Here is a 20,855-nt window from a genome sequence, read left to right as displayed (position 1 = left end):
GCACCTTGCTTTTTTAAAATATTATATAAAATTATGTAAAACACAATGGTTATTTCTCTATCGTTACCTAGATAATACCCCTTTCCCTTGCTTTTGCAGTTATACGATTTTCCATTTTATGGAGATAGCATGATTCATTCTACCTGTCCCCTAGTCATCAAAATTTGAGTTGTTTTCAGTTTAGGGTTATTGTAAATGATGCTGTAAAGAATAACCTTTATAAATATTGTTTTGCTCATATGCAAATATTCTTGTAAGTTACATTTCCAGAAGTGAAATTTCTAGGTGTTGAGTTTGTGACTTTTACTAATACTGTCAAATTGCTCTTTAGGAGAACAGTGTATAAAAACCCTCACTGTCCCACTCCCCAACTCCCAGCCATGCTAACAGAGTGTATTATTAAACTTGGATTTTTGCCCTTCTAGTAGGTCTATATAGAAGACAGGAGAGATTTATCTCCTTATGGTCATATGGTTTTAATATGTATTTCTCTTAAGAGTGATGTTACATTTCTTTTTATAAATTTAAGGGCCCGTTCACATTTCTGTGAATTGTCTTTTCGTATCTTTTACTCATTTTTTATGTTAGGTTTTCGGTTTTTGCTTATTGTTTTTTGGAACCCTTTATATATAAAGGAAATTAGCTTTTTGTCTATAATTTAATTTGAAAATACATTTTCCAATTTTATCATAATATTTTCTGTTTATATTATTTCTTTTTCCTCTGTGTAGTTTTTTGTACCATGAAGTCTGATTCTAATGAGTATTTTATAAATGAATCTCACCTTTACAAATGAGCCTATTTAACCAAACAATGAATTAACATCCACTGTGCTGAATTCTGATGTCTCAAAAGTGAAAAATAGTTCCTGCTTTCATGGATCTCAAAACTTACAGAGGGAGAGACCATATAGGAAAACAAGTTTGTCTGTTCCTTCTAAATTTATTTGCATTCACTGTAGGTAAGACACAGTGTCTATGCCATATGAATAGAAATGTAAATGAGGTTAGTTTTGCCCATAAGGAGAGTATAGTCTAATTGGAACACAGATAATAGAGTCTATGAGGCCCATTAACAAAATTTATATGGCTGGAATGGCTACTTTCCCTAATTATTACCCAGTTTTTGAAAGAGCTTTACTTAAAACTTGTTTCCATGTTTTTTTGATATAAACTTTATATTTGTTTATTTCCCAAAGAAAAAAACTGTTGGCATACTTGTTGGGATCTAAAGTGAGACCTGATGACTTTGTGGTGGTATATACTTATATTTGTGGATGTTGTTGTTGTTGTTCTCGTCATTAAGATCTTTATTCCTGGATTTTAAGTTAAGTGCAGTTGTTTCCTTCATTATATCTTCAAATATGTTGTTTATAAATACTAGAGACATTGGTATATTAAAATCAGGAAATATTGATGAGAAAATAACTATCAGATTTACTTGAGGCCAGAGGCATTTAAGATAGAGATTCCAACTTGCCTTTTATACTTTAGTTATGAATACATCATGTTACAATTTGGTCTCATCTTGGACTTCTGTCACATGATAGCAAGGCTTTATACTGAGAATAATGTACAGTTATTTGAAAATGGTATTTCTATACTATGGAAGTAGTGTATCTTGCTTTGATAACAGCATTTTAGTAGACTTGTTCAATTTCTCTTTAACATTCTGTCATTCTGAATAAAGGCTTTAATTATATAATTATCATATTACTGAAAGCATGTTAAAAAAATAGGTATCTGAAGGATGAAGCAAATGTTCTTTTGACACAGCATCAGGCCAGTAGAGGGCTCTCCAAGTCAGTGTGCAAGGACAAATAAAAATATTAATATTTGAAAGGATATGTCAAAGGGGTTGTTAAAAATATTAGGATTTTGAAGTATGTGAGGAACTGAAATATTATTAAGAAATCCGATTTTAAAAGATGAGAGCAATTCATAAAAGAGAATACAAGGAAAATCTTAAATACTAAATGGGTATGATAAATATATAAGATAAACTTTTATCAGTAGATAGATACAGAGAACCAATAAAATGGTGAGGGTTAGAAGAAACAACAGATACAGTAATAAAATATTTCTTTAGCAAAGGGTTTTTTTAACCTTGGATCTTTGAATGATTTAATTCTTTATGCATAACATTTTGTATAGGCACATTTTTCTGATCCATAACATATTCATCCTAATTCTATAGACACTAGACAAAGAAAATTATGCTTTTAATAATAATTATTGAAATTAATGTGTATTCTAGAGTAAATAAGTTAGTAAAATAAAAGTAACATTTTAAAATTAATTTATAGATGGAAGACATACTCTTAACAAGTAACTTCTATTTGCTTATTGATAATTTGACTAACCTTACAATTAAGATGACCCTAGAAGTAGATATCACTCAGTCTCATTGGTAGAGAATGAGAACCATGTCTTTATTTTAAAATCCAAACTTTCTGGATAGTTTTAATGGTAGATTGGTAGAACCAAGGAGTAGTTTGTATTTCCATTTGTACCTAAATTTCCATCTGTGGTTAACAGGCGTGGAATAAACCGAATATGAAGGACCCTTTTTCTTTACTTAAATTGAAGAGGAAAGAGGTCTCTTCTGTATATATGTGAACCTTGGAAAGACTAACCAAATAGTAGTTACTATTACTAACTTTCATTGATGCATCATTTCTTTTCTTTCCATTTTATTCTTTTTCTTTCCACTTATATCATTTTTTTTCTATTTCTTCTTCAGTTGGTTTGTTTCTACCACCAAATCTGTGTTAATGAACATTTAATAAAAGGAGTCGCACCTTTACAAATGAGCCTCTTCAACAAAACGTTAAACATCTAATGTGTTAAATTCTGGGGACACAAAAGCAAATAATGGTTTCTGCCTTTATGGAACTAAAACCCTACAGAGAGAGTATATCAAAAAAATTATCCATTTCCTTAAAAATTGTTTATTTTAACTATGGATAAGGTTCCATTTATGCTGTAGCAATAGAAATGTGAATGAAGCTGATGTTGCCCTCAAGGAATGTGTAGTCTAATGGAGAACACAGACAACAGATAGTTGCAGTGTGTCGATTCCCACAAGGGTTATGAATGAAATGCTTTGGGAACCCCAACTATGAATATAGAAGCTAGTCTTCCAAAGGCCTGGCCAGGCCCCCCGTAGAAAGTGATAATCTGGTTTCAGAACCTGATGAACTAAATGAATTGAGCCAGGTGAAGGGGGTGAAGGAATAGTGTTTGAGGCATAGTGTATGGCATGTGGAGAAGCTTAAAGGAATGAGGAGAAATATAATGCATTTGGAAAACTACAAATTATTCTGTATCGATAAAATGTAATATGAGAGAAAGGTAGTGATAGATATGTGGTTGAAGAGGTAAGCAAGGGCCAAGTGTTACCAGTGACCTGAGGTGTAAAGGTTTGCTTAGGGCTGGCCCAGTTTATGCCTGCTGTGCTAATAAATTTATTAATAGTGCCATCTTTCATTCTCCAGAGTATTCTAGTTTGGTTACTCTGATGGCATAATAGAGATTGGATTTAAGATAGATGTTATTGGAGGCAGGGAAACTAGTCAGGAAGCTGTCTCAATAGTCCAAAAGTTATGTGAACATTTGAATTTTATCTCTAGTGGTCAGAATGAGGAGAAGACTGTTGATTAAACATCTGTATGGCCAAGCCTTGGTAAAATGGGCCAGATTTAATGACACATTTAATGTGGTGAGATAATTTTTGTTGGCGCCTAGTTTCAGATGCCAACAATTGATTGGTTTATAGAGATTACTATGTTAAGGATCTGTTTAGAGGAGGAAAATAGTGAGTTAAACTTACACATTGTAAATTTGGGGTTGAGTGAAGAATGAGGGTAATATTTGTGGGTGCAGGTCTGAGCCAGAGATAAGAGATTTAGGTGTTGTCAGTCTAGGTGGGTGGTTATTAAAGCCTTGGGCATGATCAGGTGTTCAAGGGAGGGTTTGTGCAATGAGAAGAAAATAGGATCCAGAACTAGAGACAGGGAACAGCAGCATTTTAGAAGGTAGCAGAAGAGCACAACTTGTGAAGGAGCCTGAAGGGAGTTGTTCTAGAAATGAAAGCAAGCAAGGCTTTTTCCACAGAAAGGAAACAGTTGTATAAAAGTCAGAGAAGGCAGATAAAGGCTGAAAAGATGTTACTAAATGTAGAAATTAAAACATCTGGCCTCAGATTTTTCTTTTTCTATATGATTAAGTTCACATAGAGTTTCAACTACAACTTGTCTTGGTACAAAACACATTTCTGTGGTGCAGATTTGCTCATACACAATTGGTAAATAGGAGAATGATGTCTGCTAAGTTTTCTGGATTGGTTCATAAGTACTTTCCCCCCCAACTCCCTAGGCAAGGGGAGTTACAGTATTGTGAATAAAATTAAAGTATTTGGCCAGCAAAGCAAAAGGCTTAGGATTACCTACTATATTAGCAGAAGCTTTTTTCAGCTTACATAAGAAAATTGTAAAAGAGTACCTGTCCTTCGGGTGCTGTTCCTTGAGAGGTGCACTTCCTTCTTTATAGACTTTCAATTCACGCCAGGTTATGTTCCCTCTGTATCACAGAGTCTACCTGTATCGTCTGAACACCCACCAGACCTCTAATTAAAGTACCACCAGCATTTTGACTGTGTGTGTATGTGGTTTAAATATCACTGTGACCACCTGTTCAGACTGTCCCAAGTTATCTCCTGAGTCACGGTTTTTGTTAGTGCACTAGTTAAAATTGCATCAGTTTGAATTGAGTGTTTTTAATCCTATTCGTTCCATATGCCCTATTATTTTTAGTGTGTGATTTTTCAGGAATGTCTATATTGCGTTATAGTAGAAGCACCTGTGTTAACTTTTTAAAAATTTATGAACTTTACTTTTTAGAGCAGTTTTATGTTTGCTACAAAATTGAAATAGAAGTGCCAAGATTTCCCATATCTTCCATATCTTCACATGTGCACAGCCTCCCCCACTATCAACGTTTTGTATCTTAGGGTACATTATTTACAATTAGTGAACCTATGTTGACACACCATTGACACTCAAAAGCCATATTAGGATCACTCCTGGTGTTGTGCATTCTAAGGGTTTTGACAAATTAGTAGTGACATGTATCCACCATTATAGTATCATGCAGAGTAGTTTCACTGCCCTAAAAATTTTCTGTGCTCTGCCTGTTCAACCCATTGGACCCCTAGCAACCACTGAACTTGTTATTGTCTCTATGGTTTTGCCTTTCCCAGAATGTTATGTAATTGGAATCATGTAGTACATACTATTCAGACCATCTCTTTTTAAACTGGCTTCTTTCACTTAGTAGTATGTATTTAAGTTTCCTCTATATCTTTTCATGACTTGATAGTTCATTTTTCTTTAGTACTGAAAAATGTTCCACTTTCTGGATATATCACAGTTTAGTGCATGATTTTCCAGTGGTTTTCCAGGAATGCGTATATTTGTATTATAGTAGAAGCACCCATGTTTACTTTTTTTTGAGACGGAGTCTCAGTCTGTCACCCAGGCTGGAGTACAGTGACGCGATCTCGGCTCACTGCAACCTCCACTTCCTGGATTCAAGCAATTCTCCTTCCTCAGCCTCCCGAGTAGCTGGGATTACAGGAGCGTGTCACCACACTCTGCTAATTTTTGTGTTTTTAGTAGAGATGGGGTTTCACCATGTTGGTCAGGCTGGTCTCGAACTCCTGATCTCATGATCCACCTGTTTGCCCCCCCGCCCCGCCCCCCCGCCCCCCACAGTGCTGGGATTACAGGTGTGAGCCACCGTGCCCAGCCCCACCTGTGTTAACTTTTTAAAAGTTTATGAACTTTATTTTTTAGAGCAGTTTTAGGATCACTACAAAATTAAATGGGAAGTACCAAGATTTCCCATATCCTGCGTATCCCCATACATGCACAACCTTCACCTGCTGAAGGACATCTTGATAATTTCCAAGTTCTGGCAATTGTAAGTAAAGCAACTGTAGTGATACAGGAAAAACCAAAGATGCATTTTTCCCACTCTACTCTGCACTTAGCACAGTACTTCTGAAACCACATGTATGGTATTTGTTTCCCTACACACCAAGCAGTCAGTTCTGCATATTCTTCAGCAGGCACCATTTGGGTGTCTGTCTTCTAATTTAATCCTGACACTGTATGTGTAGAGATCGTGTCAGAACCCACAGATTGAGGACTCACTACCACAGGACTGCCCTCCACTTCAGATGCCAATTTCAAGTCCCAGATGCTTCTTACCAACTAGCTATAAATCAGAGTTCACATAACCCCCTCCCTGGGTTTGATTAACTTGCTGGAACTCAGAAGCATTTTACTTACACTTACCCATTTGTTATAAAGGATATTAGAAAAGATAGAGATGAACAGCTAGATTGAAGAGATACATAGGGGAAGGTATGAGATAAGGAATGCAGAGATTCCATGCCATCTCCAGGGGTGCCACGCTTCAGGAGGGAACTTCTACATATTCAGCTATCTAGAAGGTCTGTAGACCTAGTATTATTTGTTTTTTAATGGAGGCTTCATTATGTAGATATGATTTTTTTTTTCTTTCTTTTTTTGAGACAGAGTTTCTGTCTGTTGCCATGGCTGGAGTGCAGTGATGCAATTTCAGCTCACTGCAACCTCCACATCCTGGGTTCAAGCGATTTTTCTGCCTCAGCCTCCTGAGTAGCTGGGACTACAGGCATAAACCACCACACCCAGCTAATTTTTGTAGTTTTAGTGAGATATAGGGTTTTACTAGGTTGGTCAGGCTGATCTTGAACTACGGGCCTCAAGTGATCCACCTGCCTCGGCCACCGAAAGTGCTGTGATTAGAAGTGTGAGCTACTGCGCCTGGCCTGTTATTTGTATATTTTGGATAACAGGTTTTTTTTGTTTTTTTTATTTGTTTTTAGATCAGATGTGTCTTTTACAAATATTTCTCCTGGTCTGTGGCTTGTTTTCTCATTCTCCTGCCATTGTTTTTTGCAGGGAAAAAAATTTTAATTTTAATGAAGTCCAACTTATCAGTCCATCCTTTCGTGGATTCAGTGTTGATGTTATATCTAAAACATCATTGCCATAGCCAAGGTCATCTAGATTTTCTACTTTTTTTTGAAGTTTTATTGTTTTATGTTTTAGGTCTGTGATCCATTTTGAATTAATTTTTGCAAAAAATATAAGGCCTGTGTCTAGATTCTTTTCTTTCCTTTCCATGTGGATGTCCAATTGTTCAGCACTATTTGTTGAAAGGGCTGTCTTTTCCTCTGTATTGCATTTGCTTCTTTGTTAAAAATCAGTTAACTATATTTATATGTCCTATTTCTGGACTCTCTATTTTGTTGCATTGATTAATTTTATATTTTATCACTAATACCACATTGTTTTGATTACTGTAGTCTTATTATAAGTCTTGAAGTTGGGTAGTGTCAGTACTCAAACTTCGTTCTTTTCCTTTAATATTGTGATGGATATTCTGGGTCTTTTGCCTCTCTGTATAAACTTAGAATCAGTTCATTGAATCCACTAAGTAATATGCTAGGATTTTGATTGGGATTGTGTTGAATCTATAGATCAAATTGGAAAGAAACAACATGTTCACAGTATTGAGTCTTCTATCCATGAACATGGAATATCTATTCATTTATTTAGTTCTTCTTAGAACATTTTTAGAAGAGTTTTATAGTTATTTTCATATAGATCCTGAACATATGTTGTTAGATTTATACCTATCTTATTTTTTGATTGCTAATATAGATGGTAGTGAATTTTTATATTCCACTTGTTCATTGTTGACATACTGAAAAATGATTGACTTTTGTGTGTTAACCTTGTATCCTGTAACCTTGCTATAATTAGTTCCAGGAAGGTGTTTTTCGTTTGTTTTCACTGTTCTGAAGTTTAATTAAAAACACAGTTTACAAATATTTGATATCTTGTGAAAGCGTTTTTAGGTTAAGAATGGAAATGTGCATAATACATAATCAAATGCTAGGAGGCCTCAACTCCCAGTAGGTCCACACTCAGTGTCTTTTTAGGTTCTTCAGGATCTTCTGTTAAATCTATAATGTGAATCTCCTGTTGCAGTGAACCCATCATTTAAGTAGGACTCTTGGTATTCTCTTTTAAATGTAGCTTTCTTATTGTGGGCAGTCTTAGAGTCTTCTGCTCTCTCATCATTGAGTCTTTCCTTCTTTCGAAGAAGCTCTCCAGTGACATTTGTTTTTTATTCATTTTAGCTAGGGTTAGCTTGTGAGCTTACCGAGACTGTGACTGACACAAGTGCACAGTTGGGAAAGAGGCGTGGATGGAAGTGGGAAATCAAATAATAGGCAGACCTTACTCAAACTAAAATAAGTGTTGGATTCTAGCTTAAAGCCTGCCACCAGATGCAACTGTATAATTGAAGTACATCAACTCACTTGCCACTGCAAAGACTGCCACTAGATGTAACTTAATTGTTACTTGTCACTCACTGATAGGGTTTTGATATACATCTGCAAGCAATTGATTTATTATGGTCTCTGTGCAGTCAGACCTCTCTGCTAATGTTAATCTGTATTTGCAGCCGCTTCCTAGTGCTAGAATTACCACCGCAGCTCCACCTCAAATCACCAGGCATTGGATTCTCATAAGGAACACGCAACCTAGATCCCTTACATGGACAGTTCACAATAGGGGTCACACTCCTATGAGAATCTAATGTAGCTGATCTGACAGGAGGCGGAGCTTGGGAGGTAATGCTAGCCATGGCAAGTAGCTATAAAAATAGATGAAGCTTCACTCGCTGGCCCACTGCTTACCTCCTGCTGTGCAACCCGGTTCCTAATAGGCCATGGGCCGGGGACCCCTGAGGTCAGAGTTCTAGGCTGAGGGTTTGATTCTCTCAACACTTTCCATGTTTGCATGGTTTCTGAGGCAAAGCTGGATGTAATTTGTTTCTCTATTAGTAAGGTTTTCTCCTTACCCTGGCTTTTTTCAGGAGTTTATCTTTGCTTTTCTGATGTTTAAATATAATATGCCTATTTGCAGTTTTTTGTTTTTTTGTTTGTTTGTTTGTTTTGTTTTGTTTTAGTGTTTGTCTTACTTGTTGTTTTCTGACCTTCCTGGATCTATAGTACGGTGTCTGATGTTAATTTGGGGAAATAGTTATGGTTCCTTCAAATATAGCATCTGTTCCCTTCTCTATTTCTTCTCCTTCTATTCTCGTTACATGTATTTATACCTTTTGTAGTTTTCCCCCAGTTCTTGTATATTGTTTTTTAAGTTTTTTTTTTTTCTCTCTCTCTCTCTTTTTCAGTATTGGAAGTTTCTGTTGTCATATCCCCAAGTACAGGAATTGTTTCCTCAGCCAGGTCTACTCTGCTAATGAGTCCCTCAAAGACATTCTTCATTTCTGTTAGTGTTCTCAATCTCTAGCATTTCTTTTTTATTCTTTCCTAGAATTTTTATCTCTACACTTAAATTATCTGTATGTTCTTGTATACTGTCTACATTTTCTGTCATAATCTTATTAATCCTAGTTGTCGAAATCCCTGGTCTGATAATTCTGACATTTTTGCCATATCTGACTCTGTGTCTGATGGTTTTCAGTCTCTTTCAACTGTGTTTTTTGCCTTTTTGCATGTCTTGTGATTTTTGTAGAAAGTAGGCATGATGTCCAAGGTTTAATAAGTGTAGTAAATAGAGCTTCAGTAATGCAGTGGTAAGGTGTACAGGGAAGGGGGAAGTATTCTATAGTCCTGTGATTAGGTCTCAATCTTTTGGTGAATTTGTTCCTCTGGATTGTGAACTTCAGTTTTCTTTTTTTTTTTTTTTTTCCTTTTTTGAGACGGAGTCTCGCTCTGTCGCCCAGGCTGGAGTGCAGTGGCCACTGGATCTCAGCTCACTGCAAGCTCCGCCTCCCAGGTTTACTCCATTCTCCTGCCTCAGCCTCCCGAGTAGCTGGGACTACAGGCGCCCGCCACCTCGCCCGGCTAGTTTTCTTTTGTATTTTTTAGTAGAGACAGGGTTTCACCGGATTAGCCAGGATGGTCTCGATCTCCTGACCTCGTGATCCACCCGTCTCGGCCTCCCAAAGTGCTGGGATTACAGACTTGAGCCACCGCACCCGACCTGAACTTCAGTTTTCTAAGATTTCATCTTTCCCCACCCTTAGGCAGGACAGGATAGCAGGAGGGTGATGGAGTTGGTATTTCCACAGGGAAGGCCAAAAGGAGCTTGATTTGTGTATTAACCCTCCTCTATGTGGAAGGCTGGAGTTGGCTGGAGTTGGGTTATTTCCTTTACCCCAACTAGGTTAAGCTCTGATGAAACCCCAGCAGTTTAGGCTTTGGTAAAATAGTTTCTCCTGAGGGCAAGCATTTTTAAGAACAGAATGCTCTGGCATATTTTAAATGGTTCCTTTTCCCGTCCCCTTGCCAGAAACAGGAGGGGATTTTCCTCTGATACTCACTGAAGATCTTGTAGAACTCCTGGAGGTAAAACTCACAGACTGTGGAAGCCTCCTGTGTGACTGGGTCCCCATGGCATTTTTAACTCTCAGATTTGTCTACACCAAGTCTCTAGCAATTCATTAGTTACAGATTTTCCCACCCTAGCTCTTCTGCTTATGGGGTTTTGCTTTATTAGGTTATGATCCTCTGTTTCTACCTATCCTTTTTTTCCAGTTTTGGAGACAACAGTTTGCTCTGTGACCTCATTTCTCTCATAGGTTTTAGAAGACTTGTTGATATTTCAGATTTTTCAGCTTTTTATTTTATTTTTTAGGACTGAGTGGTGACTTCTGACCTCTTTACATTCCGGGCTAGAAACTGGAAGTCTGTATTAACTTTTTATAGTTTCATAGCCTAGCCATCTTCCTGAGTTCCATATCTACCTTTCTGCCTGATGTCCATCTCTACTTGTACGTTCAAATGAAATCATAATCATAGACTCTAGTTATATTAAGTATATCTGCTTAAGTATAACCTATTTTTTCTATATAACCGACTGTTCTTCTTTATATTTACTTCTGCCCAGAATATAATCTTTCATGTTACTTAGACAAAATCTTAAACCTTGGTTATCTTTAATATTAATTTTCCATTCACATCTTTAAACAATCATTTTCTCTAAATCCTCTCACCCTGCTTCCAGTTTCTTCATTCAGTTCTCCATGCTCTGTTTCAGCTCCTTGTTTCTTTTCAGCTAAATTAATTAGAATAATTTCTTTAAATGATACATCCATATTCATTCTCAGTGAGTCTTGTTCACTGCATCTAGCTTTGTCCTATTTCTTCTAGCACTCTCCTGTCTTTTTCCTCTCTTCTTTTCCCTTTCATCAGACTTGCTGAGAGTCTAGACGCTAGACTGAATGCCGGGGAATATAGAGATTTACAAAGCCAAGTTCACAATTCTTGGAATTCTACAAGAAGGTTGAGACCTAGATTTGTAAGTTTTCCCTTTTATTCAGCCCACTTGTAACCTATAAACATGACAAGATACTCTTTGTATATTCTTTTTAACCTTTTTAAAAATGTTCTTTCTGGAATGCCTGTTCCTTTTTCCATTCTTGCCAGAATCTCCCTATTTCTCAAAATCTGTCTCAAAAGCCACCTCTCCAGAAAAGCCTTCTCGTCATTTGCTCAATGTCTTCATGTATCCTACTTCCTCTCAATACTTTGTACTTAACATGGCCTTTATTTGGCTACCATATTCATTCTGTTCTGTATTATAATCATCTAAAGGCTTCTCTTATGCCTCTGATTAAAATTTGAGTTTGTAAAGGGTGAGTCTGACATCTTTGAATTAGCCTGGACGTGATAAATGCTATTTATGTAATGGTTGAATTGCATGCTTACCTTTTGGGAAAGTGTCAGTTCTTCAAGGCCTAGTTCAGGTTTACTTCTGTAACACCCTCCCTTAGCTACTGCACATGTAACTATCTTAGCACTTAGTTTCCATTGTCTTTTTTTGGTCTTTTTGTGTGTGACACATTAAACTAGTGGGATCTTATTTTATTAACTGTAGAATCCCCAGCATCTAGCACAATGCCTAACATATGTGCTTAGTAAATATTTTTTAAATAAATGGAAAAATAACCTCTTTTTTTGCTTTTACAGTACTTTGTTGATATCTTTTACAGCACTTAACCACATGCTGGGTTGTTTAAAGGAATATTTGTATTTCCTGCCTTCCTCCTCCAGATTTTAATCTACATAGGGGAGAGGGAATATCTTCCCTTTGAAAAGAATTTCCTTCAAAGCTTTGCCCATAGAAGCAATAATACATTTATTCATTCAACAATTATTTTGTGAGTGCTTATTTTGTGCCATTTTTTCTATGCAATAGGGAATATAAGATGGACACTTTGAGATGGACAAGAATCCCTGATTCATGGATCTTACTTTCTAGTTAGAGAAACATTCTATTAGTGCATATTGAATTTAGTATTAGCTGGAAATGATTACCTGTGAAGACATTTTTCTTTAGTTTTTATTTATTTACTTAGAACTTTCACTTTTATATGGTTAATATATATAGTACTATTTACATGTTGAAGTATACTTTTAAGTCAAATAATAGCTGTCTTTCATGAAATTTCTCCTATATGCTCGGAACCTTACATACTTTATCTTTCTTCAAAAAATGCTGCAAAGTAGGCTTTATTGTTTCTGTTTTAGAGATGAGAAAACTGAAGTTTTGAGATGATAAATAATTTGCTTTAATTATGGTGCATAACTAGGAAGCAAGAGAACTGGAATTTAAATCAAGGTGTGTCTGTTCATACAACCTATATGTACTCCTTATATTACACTTCATTTCCAATTTCTTCACATTTGTTCAAGAGAAACTTTTAAAGTCTTACCTCCTTTTTTCTTTCCTAACAGCCACAATATGAGAACACTTCACTCCAGACACCATTTTCAGAGGAATCAGTTTCCCATTCCCAACAAGGGGAATTTGAGCAAAAGCTTGCATCTACTGAGAAAGAAGTTTTACAGCTTAATGAGTTTCTCAAACAAAGATTAAGCCTATTTAGTGAAGAGAAGAAGAAACTGGAAGAAAAAGTAGGTATTTGTAATAAAATTGAATTAGGTCAACATTTCATCAGCGTATAATTATTTGTCTGTCATTTACCGTGTCAGGTGTCATACCAAGGTTATATATACGCTTATGTGGAGGTGATTAAATTTGTAGTAACTTTTGAGAAGCGTTCTGCTATCTGTAGAAATCCAAGGATTTTCTTTGAGGATAGAAATGCTCTTGTATATCTTTATAACAAATAGTGAAGTATTTTTAAAAATCAATTGTGTACACCAAATAACTGTTCTTTTCCATATTGAATCTATGATTTCATTTTTTTTTTTTTTTTGGCATGTTGGGCATAAAGGGTTGGTAAATGAAGGTGGCCTATCTTTAATAGTGATGCAACTTAAGTTATTAAACTGAAGCCCCTGATTCAAAATAAGCTAAAAGCCAAATATACAGACAGGAACACTGTTTGATCTTTCTGCCTTTATTAAAAGTATTTTCACATATTTTGTTCCATTTTATTATCATTCACGATTAAGTAGGACATGTGCCTAGCCCTAACTTATTGAAGAGGTACAGATTCATGAGCTGCATAGTGGCAGCAGTGGTTTTAGGCTTCTCTTTTAATCTACTCAGCTTAGTTTTGAGCCTCCCATTCAAGTGGTCATAGAGCAGATCACCATGATTTTCTTTTTTCTTGCTCATCAATGCTTACTTTATTTTTTTCAATTATAGTTCCATAGTTTTTGGGGAACAGGTGGTTAGTTACACGGATAAGTTCTTTAGTGTTTTTTTCTGAGATTTTGGTGTACCTGTCACCTAAACATTGTACACTATAGTGTGTAGTCCTTTGTCTCTCACACCCCTCCCCCCATGTTCCCAAAATCCATTATAGCATTATTGTGTCTTTGCATCCTCATAGCTTAGCTCCCACTTAAAAGTGAGAACATATGATGTTTGGTTTTCCATTTCTGAGTTACTTCGCTTAGAATAATAGTCTCGCACTCCATCCAGATTGCTATGAATGCCATTATTTCGTTCCGTTTTATGGCTGAGTAGTATTTCATGGTATACATACACACACGCATATACATGCACGCCACATTTTCTTTATTGATTCATTGGTTAATAGGCTGGTTCCATATTTTTGCAATTGCAAATTGTGCTGCTGTAAACATGTATGTGCAAGTGCTTTTTATGTAATGACTTCTATTCCTCTGGACAGATACCTAGTAGTGGGATCAAATGGTAGTCTTACTTATAGTTGTTTAAGGAGTCTCGACACTGTTTTCCCTTGTTGTTGTACTCGTTTACATTCTCAACAGCAGTGTAAAAACATTCCCTTCTATCTCATGCCAACATGTTTTTTAAAATTTTTAAATTATGACCATTCTTACAGGAGTAAGATGGTATCTCATTTTGATTTTAATTTGAATATCCCTGATAATTAGTCATGTTGAACATTTTTTCATATGTTTGTTGGTCATTTGTATATCTTCTTTGAAAATTATCTATTTATGCCCTTAGCCCGCTTTTTGATGGGGATTATTTGTTTTTTCTTGCTGATTTGTTTGAGTTCCTTATAGATTCTGGATATTAGTCCTTCGTTGGATGCATAGTTTGTAAATATTTTCTCCCACTTTATAGGTTGTCTGTTTACTCTGACAATTATTTCTTTTGCTGTGCAGAAGCCTTTCAGTTTAATGAGACCCCGTCTACTTATTTTTATTTTTATTGCATTTCCTTTGGGTTCTTGGTTACAAACTCTTTGCCTTAGCCAGTGTCTAGAAGAGTTTTTTTGATGTTGTTATATCCTCTAGAATTTTTATGGTTTCAGGTGTTAGACTTATGTCTTTGATCCATCTTGAGCTGATTTTTGTATAAAGTGAGAGATGAGGATCCAGCTTTATCCCAGCACCATTTGTTAGTAGGGTGTCTTTTTCCCACTTTATGTTTTTGTTTGCTTTTTTTTTTTTTTAAGACGGAGTCTCACTCTATCACCCAGGCTGGAGTGCAGTGGCGCGATCTTGGCTCACTGCAAGGTCCGCCGCCATTCTCCTGCCTCAGCCTCCCGAGTAGCTGGGACTACAGGCGCCCGCCACTGAGCCTGGCTAATTTTTTGTATTTTTAGTAGAGACAGAGTTTCACCGTGGTCTCAATCTCCTGACCTCATGATCCTCCCGCCTTGGCCTCCCAAAGTGCTGGGGTTACAGGTGTGAGCCACCGCACCCGACCAATTGTTCCTCACTCTTTAAGTTGATACCTGTATATTATATAAAATAGCTATCACTTCCACTCCTCACAGACTAGCCTTAAACAGGGGAAGACCTTCACTAATCAGTCTTGCCGGAGAGGGGGGCTTTTCATATCTTTGTACTAGTTTAACTCTTTTTTTTTTGTTCTTAGCATCCTTCAGGCTTCAGGAGTATTCTAGGTCCCATCAGTACTCAGACAAGCAAAATTTCAGCCAGTCTCTTGACCAGACTTCTGAAAAGTCAGATTGTTGGATGTTCTGTCCATTGCTTTCCCTGTACAGGGAGAAACTTCAATCTGTCTCCACTCATTGCTGTGTGCTGAGCTGGAGCTGTGAACTATGGAAACTGCTAGCCTCATCTCTGATCTCACTGATCCCAGGCAGCAAGAGTGTCATGGTCCTATTTGTGTTCCAAGACAGGCAAGGCAGAAGCCAGTCTTCTGAACAGCACCCAGAAAAGTTGGTATGTTGGATGTGTGATCCAACTATTTTCTTTCCCAGCAGGTTTCCTTCTGATCATATGCTGTATTGGGGGTAGGATTACAGAAGGTGTCTTGCATTTCCTTAATTGCTTCAATGTGCCTGATTTTGCATTCACCCAGAGTGCAATAGCTTTTTTGTTTTGTTTTATTTTTTGAGACGGAGTCTCGCTGTGTCCCCAGGCTGGAGTGCAGTGGCGAGATCTCGGCTCACTGCAAGCTCCGCCTCCCAGGTTCATGCCATACAATAGCTTCTTGACTAGTTTTTGGATTTCTTAAAAAGGGAATTTGTTCATGTTGGGGGTTTTATTATTTTTTTAATTGAATCCACATTTTGGGGGGAAGGAGAGTCCAAGACTTGCTCTTCTGCCATCTTGCTGACACTACTCCCCAGGTCTTTAAAAATATAAATCAAATTCTTCCCATGGCCTGAAATACATTTCCTAATTATATATCCGTAGGTTCTGCCAATCTTTCTCTGATAAACTGTGTATTGATACCCTGGGTGTTACAGTTGCTCAGACAGCTCAGGCTTTGTTTCTGGTATCAGGATCTTTACACAGAGTGGCCTTTTTGCCTGGTAAATACGTGGCTGCTTTTTTTCTCCCACTTTCAAGTCATCTATTTATTTGTTCAAATCTAGCTTAATATTTTTCCCTTCTACTCCTCCTTTCATATGCTTATAGAATTTTATTCTTTTTTTTCTAGGGCTCAACCCAATTTGTATAATCCTTATTTTTTAAATTTCTCTCTAAGCTCCTTGAAGGCAGGGGGATTGTATTTGAATGTGTCACTGTGGCATATGTAGCACCATTCATGGTGCCTGGCATATTGAATGTATTCTGTCAGGTAATTTTTGCCAGAATGGAAGAGAAAACAGTAAGGTAGACTAGGGAAAAAACAATGAGAGAGAGATCAGAGTTGTCAGAGTGGGTGCATAATGGAGCAAGTTCATAGGAGATATAGGGAAGGGTTGAAAACAGATGTAAATATGGTAGAGCTACTCTTGGAAAAGAAGAGGAGTAGCTTCTGTGTGAGTGAGGCAATTAAGAATGGAAATAATATACCAGAGAAATTTGAGGAGAGGGAATAAATGTAGAGGGCAGAGTTTGTGTCAGGGCATATGGAGATGACTTGAGTTCTTGAAGGGAGCACATAGGTTAGAAAGAACAGGCTCCTTGATAACAAATCAACTAAACAAACAGCACTTTGGGTCCACACAAGATTGGATCATATTGTTTCTTTTGGCATTTACTCTGTAATCCTTATCAAAGACAGATTCTATGACAGAAAAAACAATGTGATAATAATAATAGAATTCTTTTGAGTTCTTTCTTTAAAGAGACAGACAATAAAGAAAAGTAACCGTTTGTGAACCTCTTATAAAACTTGTCCTTCCTATTACCTTCTAGGAATGATATCAGTATTGCATCATTCTTCTTTGAAAAGAAAAACTTAGCCTTGTATGAATAGAATAGAGAAGATTTGTTAATGACACCTCATTTATCTGGAGGTGATTAATGCAGTTCAGACTTGAGTAACCTCTATTTGTATGGAACAACACAAACTTGGCAGTTTAAAAAAAAATGAAACACCAAAAAACAAAACAAAGAGTTTGTTATCTGTGAGCAGGGCTGAAAAAAAACCCAAGACCCAGTGAATATGTATGATCAACATGTGACCAACAAATAACAGAGACAGTGTCCCGTAGGAGAGTGTTGGCAGCAATTTGTGATCAAGGGAAGCAAGCTTGATGTGACAGCAAAGAGAGTTGGCCAACCAAAAGAAAAAGAAGAACAGTAGGACATCTTTGCACACAGACCTATGCCAGTCACTGCTTTTTGAGGCATCATTTTGTCACATTTAATACATTTAGACAGTTGAGTCCAAGTTAGCATTAAGTAAACATAGGTTGCTTTATCATGTTTACCTCTGTAATGTACAGGGTCATTTGCGAAGACGAGAGCAGGCTCGGTTGATGGGGAATCCAAGCACAGCTGGTTACTGAAATAAGAACCTGATAATGAGTCATAAGGAAGAACTGAAAGAAAGTTGATTTTCAGTCAGATGATCTAGATTCAAATTCCACTTCTGATTTTATGACTTGTTAAGTCACTAAAGATCTTTGAGCCTCACCTGTATTAAGGGATTGTATTATATGGTCACCACCAGTGCCAACAGTATGTAAGGTTTTCCATTCTGATAGATCACAGGGTAAACTGTCACACCAGCACATTTACCTTTAATCCTAAGAAAGCCTCAATAAATAATAGGATGTGTTTGTCTTACCAGTGTTGCTCCTTACCAAAGGTCATAAGTAGATCCTAACATCACTGGTGAAATGAATAATTTTTCCACATGAAGTTTTAAAAATTGTTATACATTTGACCTGAAAGAAATTAGAAAATGCCTGAAAGAAACTAGTTTCTTTCAAATTTTATTAAAGCTAAAGAACAAGTATTAGCTTTAATAAAATTTGAAAGAATAACCTATCTTACTGCTAATTATTACCAGTTATTTTCCCAGTGAATATGGGAAAACACTGTAAAAATATTTTAGAACGCTGTAAGTTTGAAAAGAGGATTAAATGTTTGGAAGATTGGTAATTTAAGGTAAATAGGAGTAAATGTGAAAGAGCTTTGACTGTGAGATATGAAATTTAAAGATTGCATATTTCATAGAATGGTGAGTAAAATACCTGAAAATCTGACTTTCAGCCTGTATGAATTGGGATTTACTAGAATCATTATCATGTGTGTACATACCATGTGTGAAATAAGTGTTCAGTTACCATACTTTATCAATCCTAAAATGACATCAATAGTAAGACACCTTTATTTTATGGTTTTTAGAAAGAAAATATGCTACAAATTCAATTATGACACAGTACCTTAAACAGTAGTGTTGCTTGAGGTGTGAATTAGTTTCACTAGTCCATTATCTGCCCCTAAGTATTTGGTATATTCTTTCAGCTTTAGTTGCATTGTTTGGTGCACGATAAGCAATTTCTCTGCAAGTCTGTTAATAACGAAATAGTTTTAGTTACTTGCAGTATCTTCCTCTCTTCGTTCACGTAAAGCATTTGGGTATAGCTATGCAAAAACTAAGAAATCGGAGTCATTCCTTCAGAGATGAATACTTCAGTGATTTCAAAGGCTTTTTTTCTGTGCCTGTCTGGGCACCCAATGACATTGTTCCATACTACATTGTAATGCAACATTGTTTAGGCATTTTAGACATCTTTTAAACTCAACACATAGTTTGTACATATATATAACAATATTGAAATGACAAGGATATGAACAGCCTTGACCAAATTTGCACATGTGTAGGCAATAAAAACTACATCACTACTGCCCCTTGATTGATGGCAATTTATAGGATGCCATCCATGGTAAAAGCAAATACCCCCTAAACTCTTGATTTCAGTGACATAATTTTTTTTAGGTGTAAATCTTTGTTTGTTTTTTGTTTAAATTGAGACAAAGTCTTGCTCAGTTGCCCAGGCAGGAGTGCAGTGGCACGATCTCGGCTCACTGCAACCTCTGTCACCCTGGTTCAGGTGATTCTCATACCTCAGCCTTTCAAGTAGCTGGGACTACAGGCACGTGCCACCATGCCCAGCTAATTTTTTTGGTATTTTTTTAGTAGAGACAGGGTTTTGCCATGTTGGCTGGTCAGCCCACCTCGGTTTCCCAAACTGCTGGGTTTACAGGCATGAGCCACCACACCCGGCAAGTGTAAATCTTAGAATGAAATAAGGTAAATCTTAATTGAGTTGCTAGTGGCCTTCGCTATAACCTGAAACTGTTGGTGAATTCAGCAGTGTCTAATAGTGAAGTGTTGGTTTTGTTATGTCTTTTAATGACTCAAAACTAATGAAGATTCGTAATTGTTTTCTTTAGCTTAAAACTAGAGATCGGTACATTAGTAGTCTGAAAAAGAAATGCCAGAAGGAATCCGAACAAAATAAAGAAAAGCAGAGAAGAATCGAGACCTTGGAAAAGTATCTGGCTGATCTTCCAACTCTAGATGATGTACAGAGTCAGAGTCTACAGGTAACATGAAATAAAATGCTTATCTTTAAATGACATGAAAACATGTTAACTTGACTCTTTAGAAATTTGGCTAACTATAAATTAAATCTATGTGTTTAATTGCTGTTTTGGGGACTTAATTCTAATAAGAAACTTTGTTTATCTAAGCATGCATAAGTAGATATTTCTTGTCTGTTAATAAGTGATTACCTTATTAACAGTGTTGTAACTCTGTTAACTACTGTAGAAGTTACTTTCTAAACCAGTCTGCCAACCCCTACCCCATACACACACATGCACACACCCCCAGTTCTGGTGCTTTCCAACAATCTCTAGGATTTACCAAGGCTCGACAAGACCTTTGTTGAGTATCTTTCTAGTTATTTATTTTCTTCATTCTTCTTAACCTTTATATGTATATTTTTTCTTTCACCTTGACCTATGACCTCAATTCACTCCTCTGACTTCTACTTTTTTTTTTTTTTTTCTTTTCTTAACAATACCTCAGAGTCTTTCTCCTAACTCAGGTGAGGCCCACTGTCTTGAAACCTTATTTATAAATCCACTAGATCTACTCTTCATTCTCTTCCCAGAGTTGTTCTAAGCCAGGGATTCTCAACCTCGGCACTATTGACATTTGGAGGCAGATAACTGTTTGTTACAGGGGTCTGCCTTGATCATTGAAGGGTGTACTTCTACATCCACATATCTGCCCTCTACCCACTAAGTGCCAATAGCAATGCTCCTTCTCCTTTATCCCAAACCCAAAACGTAAACAGATATTTCCAAATGTCCTCTGGGGGTAAAATTATCCCCACTTGAGAATCATTAGTCTAATCTAAGGAGTGTCACTGTGCATACTTTAAGACCTATGTTGCATTCTCTATTTTACATTAATTTATAAGTTGTAAAAACTAAGGTTAAAGTCAGGAAGGAACTTAAGGACTGCAGGAGGTTGCATGAGCAGGAACAGAGGGCAATGTGTATTACAAAATATGTAAGAAAATACCTAACATCCATTGGGGTGGCAGTTAAGGGTCTTGAACAGATAT

General features: G+C 36.6%; 1 protein-coding gene and 1 long non-coding RNA gene across 5 annotated transcripts in view; one reads left to right on the top strand and one right to left on the bottom strand.

Moving 5' to 3' along the window:
* CEP85L (centrosomal protein 85 like) overlaps positions 1-20,855 on the top strand; it is a 247,426-nt gene that overhangs the window by 202,558 nt on the left and 24,013 nt on the right. For all 4 annotated transcript variants that reach the window (XM_033234407.1, XM_033234409.1, XM_033234408.1 and 1 more), the window contains 2 exons: positions 12,889-13,068; positions 19,672-19,824. In XM_033234407.1, coding sequence (XP_033090298.1) covers positions 12,889-13,068; positions 19,672-19,824 — 333 coding nt within the window. The remainder of the gene's footprint in view (positions 1-12,888; positions 13,069-19,671; positions 19,825-20,855) is intronic.
* Positions 1-20,855, bottom strand: part of LOC117096993 — a 64,346-nt gene that overhangs the window by 25,227 nt on the left and 18,264 nt on the right. The window contains exon 2 of the long non-coding RNA XR_004442749.1: positions 18,657-18,784. This is a non-coding gene — a long non-coding RNA (uncharacterized LOC117096993). The remainder of the gene's footprint in view (positions 1-18,656; positions 18,785-20,855) is intronic.

This window comes from Trachypithecus francoisi, unplaced genomic scaffold (assembly GCF_009764315.1).
Source record: "Trachypithecus francoisi isolate TF-2019V2 unplaced genomic scaffold, Tfra_2.0 Lachesis_group15, whole genome shotgun sequence".
Classification (NCBI taxonomy): domain Eukaryota; kingdom Metazoa; phylum Chordata; class Mammalia; order Primates; family Cercopithecidae; genus Trachypithecus; species Trachypithecus francoisi.
Note: the sequence above shows the minus strand (reverse complement) of the source record. Positions and strands in the feature narration are given on the sequence as shown.